A 5,732-nucleotide genomic window follows, 5' to 3' on the forward strand; every position below is an offset into this window, starting at 1 on the left:
GAAGACACAACGGTGCGTGCACGTCGTAGAGAAGACAAAGCGGTGTATGCACGTCGTGTAGAAGGCATAGCGGTGCATGCACGTCGTAAAGAAGGCATAGCGTAACACGCACGTCGTAGAGAACGCAAGGCGTTGCGCACACAACGTAGAGAAGGCATAGCGGTACATGCACGTCGTAGAGAGGGCATAGAGGTGCATGCATGTCGCAGAGAAGGCACAGCGGTGCGTGTACGTCGTCGAGAAGGCACAGCGGTGCATGCACGTCGTAGGGAAGGCATAGCGGTGCATGCACGTCGTAGATAAGGCACAGCGATGCATGCACGTCGTAGAGAAGGCATAGAGGTGCATGCATGTCGCAGAGAAGGCACAGCGGTGCTTGTACGTCGTCGAGAAGGCACTGCGGTTCCTGCACGTCGTAGAGAAGGCATGGCGGTGCATGTACGTCGTAGGGAAGGCATAGCGGTGTATGCACGTCGTAAAGAAGGAATAGCGTTACATGCACGTCGTAGAGAACGCATAGCTGTGCGTGCACGTCGTAGAGAAGGCATAGCGGTACGTGCACGTCGTAGGGAAGACAAAGAGGTACATGCACGTCGCACATTAGGCACAGCGGTGCGTGTACGTCGTCGAAAAGGCATAGCGGTGCGTGTACGTCGTAGTGTAGGCAAAGAGGTGCATGCACGTCGTAAAGAAGGCATAGCGGGACATCGGCAGAAAATCTGGAGCTTGGCTGATTTATCACCAAGGTCACGTGGCCTGGTTAAGATCCGGAGCTCTGTTGTGTTACATATAGGGTAGGTCCTTGAGACCAATCTACCCTGCTCCGATGCGGGAGCTTCTAACGACACCAACGACTCAGCTGCCGATGTTCTGACTAAAGCCAAGAGAAGTGGCCCGACAAAGTAGGCATGGACGGAGAGGAATGTCGGCTTGAAAGGCAGACCCTTACCTGGCATATGAGCTCTTTCTCCGGGATACCTCATTCTTTTTATATTGTCTCAGGTAACATCACGTTTTGGTCCTCATTGGCCACCGTACAGTGGATGACCTACTTCTGGCTCGACATTTTATTTTATCTTTGGCTAATATTCCCTGGAAATTGCATGGAGGTTAATTATCACCACGTGTCCTGGGTCCGCTATCGACAGCGAGCATAAACTACTGTACTGGTAATGTTTCAGTCTTTTTCGGATGAAAACGTTGTAATTTTTTTTATTTATCAGAATTCTAAGCTGATCTAGCTTTACTCAGTAATACCCAAACCCTCCCTCCTAATATATATTAATGACATTTGCTTCTGAAAGTATTTTTCAGGAGCTTTTCGTCATGGCTGGAAACAGAAAATTTGACTGTAGGTTATAATCAATGAAAAAAGTTAAAACTTTATCATTCGCTTCGTAAGCAAACTAAAGACAATTACTTTGTTGACTATCAACATTCCGTCAACGATGCTTACGTTAAAATGACATGTAGTGATTTTATCTGCATTGATGTTGAACGTAAATTTTAAACTTACGTTTTCTTTAATTGTACACTTATATAAGATTATTTGACATGCGTAAGACATACTCTATGATAAGTTTCATAAAATTATGTTAGATGTGGGGGCATACATGAAACATATACTTAAATTGTATCGATATTTCTTGTTCACCAGCTATTGACAAAATTTCGCCAACCCTTTGATAAACCATGAAAACTAACTTGTCTTCTTGGTTTTTGGTTGCTTCCAGGAAGCGGACTCGAAAATGATTAATATAAATTGCAAGAACTTGTTTCGCTAAATTGAGCTTTAATAAAATATGTTTGAACCAAATATATAATATATATATTATATTAACAAACATTAAAAAACTTTGAACAGTTGTACATAAAAAAGCACAAACAACTTAAAAATGATTATGTGCTGCTGGGGCGGACGTAAAGAGTTGCAAAGATGTTTAGAAGATAATCAAGATAATCGATAATTTGGAAAATATTTTATACTTGCTCCTTTATTCATTCTTTTATTATGCCGCTGATTTTCCGTTTCTTATGACAAAAGTTTATGTTTACACGAGCATGCGAAACAAATAAACCAATTAGTCGGTATGTAGTTTTTAATTACTAAACCATTCATCCTAAATATATACATTTATGCTTCTTACAAACGGTTATTCATTACAGAACTGATATTATAAATGTGTGTATATATAATAAATGCTAAATATTAAATATTACAAAAATTATAATTATTATAAAAAGGATATTAAAATTTTGCATAAAATCAACGACAACAACAAATATAAATATTGCAGATATAGTTTTGTTGATTACGTTCACGTGCATACAAGATTCAACATAGTCTAGTTCCCTTCGTACTATAAATTTAGTACTATTGAACGAAGAGAAAATGGCAGGTAATCCAGACTAGATTCAACACTAAATAGTATTGCAATTAATCACCGGGTGAATAAATTATCCCAGAGAACGAGGAAAAAACGTAACAAGAGTGTGATATCTTGTTTACTCCCCATTTGTTAAGCCCACGTTTATCCAAAACATATCACTGTGGCAACATATTTATTAAACTTATCATATTGATTAACTTATCATCTCATACAGTGAACAAGTCCCTGTCTAAAATGTTTTTGGTGTTTTTTAGGGTAATTTCAGTACGTCATCATTTACATCGTACCGATGACGTAAAAGACGGTAAACTGATCGCCAGTACTAAACCAACAATGCTCCAACTTGGTTTGTTACTGTTTGAAACTTTATCTTTGTCCACAGCGTCGTAGTTATCTGAAAATAAACACGTACACGTTTTGAACAAAGGTGATATAAAAGTTAAAGAAAGGTAGTATGATTAAAGAAATTTTTTAAATAGCATCACCTTATTATGTCGAGTCCGGATGATTTTATTCATTATAAGTGTAGGTCAAATAATGCAGTGACTTGACTTTAAATTGCTTTTTTATCAAAGCGTGACAAAAGCAATGTTATTTAATGTGCTCAACAGATAGTTTCCTACCTTCAATACAAGTCGGGACGCTTGCAGACCAACTTCCGGTTGACACACACCTAATCATGTCAGTACCTTTTATTTCATAGCCTTCCTCACATTGGAATGTTACGTTATTTCCAAACGTAAGACCACTTACATTCATTGTACCATTTGTTGGGGCTTCAACCTCTCCACATTCTGTAAATATATAGAAACCATCTGAAACCAAAATATTACCAAAATTGATGGTCATTTTTTCAAAGTGCATACAAGTAATTATTGTCATCAGACATTTACACCAAAGTGCTTGTTAATATTGTATTCAAGCATAAATAATAAAAAGGTACAAAAAACTTCATACATATACATGTACATGTAAATAGACTTTGTTAAACATTAAAGGGACTCCAATGAGGTCGAAAATCTCAACAACAAAAAAATCAAATTTCTTACCTACATCAGCTGGGGGCATTTAATATAGAAAGGTATGCAAAGGATAATTAAGAAATATACTAAGCAATAAAATGAAAATCGTATTTCTTGCTATTCTAAGCTTGAATTGCAACGCATTTCAATTTTGGGCCATTTTCACGTCAACTAAAATAATAATTCTGGAAAAAACGGAGTGAGCAAATGGTCTGAAATTTTGCACACAAGTTATTGGTCAAGACCTACATCAAATGAAACATTAATCTCGTAAAATTATGTCCAGTCCCATGGTGTCAAAAATCCTCAGTAGAGTCCCTTTAATAAAGATTCGAAGTCAGGTCTGGACCCAGATATTTCGATACTGCCAGATTAACCTCATTTGTCATAAAGTGTGCCTATACATGTATTTAAAAGTCAAAATCGATATATTCGTAAATAAAAAGATAAACTTTATATTTGCTGTAAAAAAAACAACAAAGAAATTTCCGAATATATTTCCAAAGATATTTTCAAAACTTTCTAAACAGTTAAGCTATATCTGTGTAAAACAAATTATATTAATAACAGAGCGGAGAAAGAAGATGTCACAGTGTTCCATTGCAATTCGAATATTATGGAATTAATTTAGAGCTTACGTCTGGTTGCGATTGATATCTTGTATATTTTTTCAAATGAGAAGTAATCGGCAAAATGTATTAAAGATCCTGTATCTTGTTTTTTTTTTAAATGAGAAGTAATCGGCAAAATGCATTAAAGATCCTGTATCTTGTATTTTTTTTTCCAAATGAGGAGTAATCGGCAAAATGTATTAAAGATCCTGTATCTTGTTTTTTTTTTCAAATGAGAAGTAATCGGCAAAATGCATTAAAGATCCTGTATCTTGTTTTTTTTTCAAATGAGAAGTAATCGGCAAAATGTATTAAAGATCCTGTATCTTGTTTTTTTCAAATGAGAAGTAATCGGCAAAATGTATTAAAGGTCCTGTATCTTGTTTTTTTTTCAAATGAGAAGTAATCGGCAAAATGAATTAAAGATCCTGTATCTTGTTTTTTTTTTCAAATGAGAAGTAATCGGCAAAATGTATTAAAGGTCCTGTATCTTGTTTTTTTTTCAAATGAGAAGTAATCGGCAAAATGTATTAAAGATCCTGTATCTTGTTTTTCTTTTCAAATGAGAAGTAATCGGCAAAATGCATTAAAGATCCTGTATCTTGTATTATTTTTTTCAAATGAGAAGTAATCGGCAAAATGCATTAAAGATCCTGTATCTTGTTTTTTTTTCAAATGAGAAGTAATCGGCAAAATGCATTAAAGATCCTGTATCTTGTATTTTTTTTCAAATGAGAAGTAATCGGCAAAATGTATTAAAGATCCTGTATCTTGTTTTTTTTCCAAATGAGAAGTAATCGGCAAAATGTATTAAAGATCCTGTTTCTTGTTGTTTTTTTTTCAAATGAGAAGTAATCGGCAAAATGCCTTAAAGATCCTGTATCTTGTATTTTTTTCAAATGAGAAGTAATCGGCAAAATGTATTAAAGATCCTGTATCTTTTTTTTTTTAAATGAGAAGTAATCGGCAAAATGTATTAAAGATCCTGTATCTTGTTTTTTTTCAAATGAGAAGTAATCGGCAAAATGTATTAAAGATCCTGTATCTTGTTGTTTTTTTTTTTTCAAATGAGAAGTAATCGGCAAAATGCATTAAAGATCCTGTATCTTGTTTTTTTTTTCAAATGAGAAGTAATTAGCAAAATGTATTAAGGATCCTGTACCTTGTATTTTTTTTCAAATGAGAAGTAATCGGCAAAATGTATTAAAGATCCTGTATCTTGTTTTTTTTTCAAATGAGAAGTAATCGGCAAAATGTATTAAAGATCCTGTACCATGTATGTTTTAATTAAGGATGTAACATACAGTTAAGTGAAGTTTTATATATGTATAAAATCATTCTTTACAAATAATGCTTTTCGAAACTTACAATATTGATAAATCATCATATGAGCATCAGATTTATGATATAAAATCATAAAAAATGCGTTACAGGGTCTTGAACACGTATTCTACTACAGACAAAACAAAACAACACACCAACTGGCTTGCACCAGACAAAAACCTCCCAATGCGCAGTATTATCACAGACTGGTTGGCTACCATAGGAGGCCCTGTACCCGTCATAACACTCCAATGTTGCAAAGGCGCCAATTTCTGTTCCATTTACTGTAGTATTTAAATAGCCATTCCTTTGTTCCGGTGGTTTGCCACAATCTTAAACAAAGAAAATATATGGTACAAACAGCTTCAGTCAAAAAATCGTTGCCA

General features: G+C 35.0%; 1 protein-coding gene across 1 annotated transcript; it reads right to left on the reverse strand.

The window, feature by feature from the left end:
* Positions 1–1,785: 1,785 nt before the first annotated feature.
* On the reverse strand, positions 1,786–5,678 carry LOC132741900 (P-selectin-like; the record flags this gene model as incomplete). Its single annotated transcript, XM_060730170.1, has 3 exons — positions 1,786–2,784; positions 3,014–3,184; positions 5,502–5,678. Coding segments are annotated over 3 exons (470 nt in total), but the record flags the coding sequence as incomplete, so codon positions are not given.
* Between the last annotated feature and the right edge of the window lie 54 nt (positions 5,679–5,732).

This window comes from Ruditapes philippinarum, unplaced genomic scaffold (genome assembly GCF_026571515.1).
Source record: "Ruditapes philippinarum isolate M1 unplaced genomic scaffold, ASM2657151v2 ctg15546_1_1_1_1, whole genome shotgun sequence".
In the NCBI taxonomy this organism is placed as follows: Eukaryota; Metazoa; Mollusca; class Bivalvia; order Venerida; family Veneridae; genus Ruditapes; species Ruditapes philippinarum.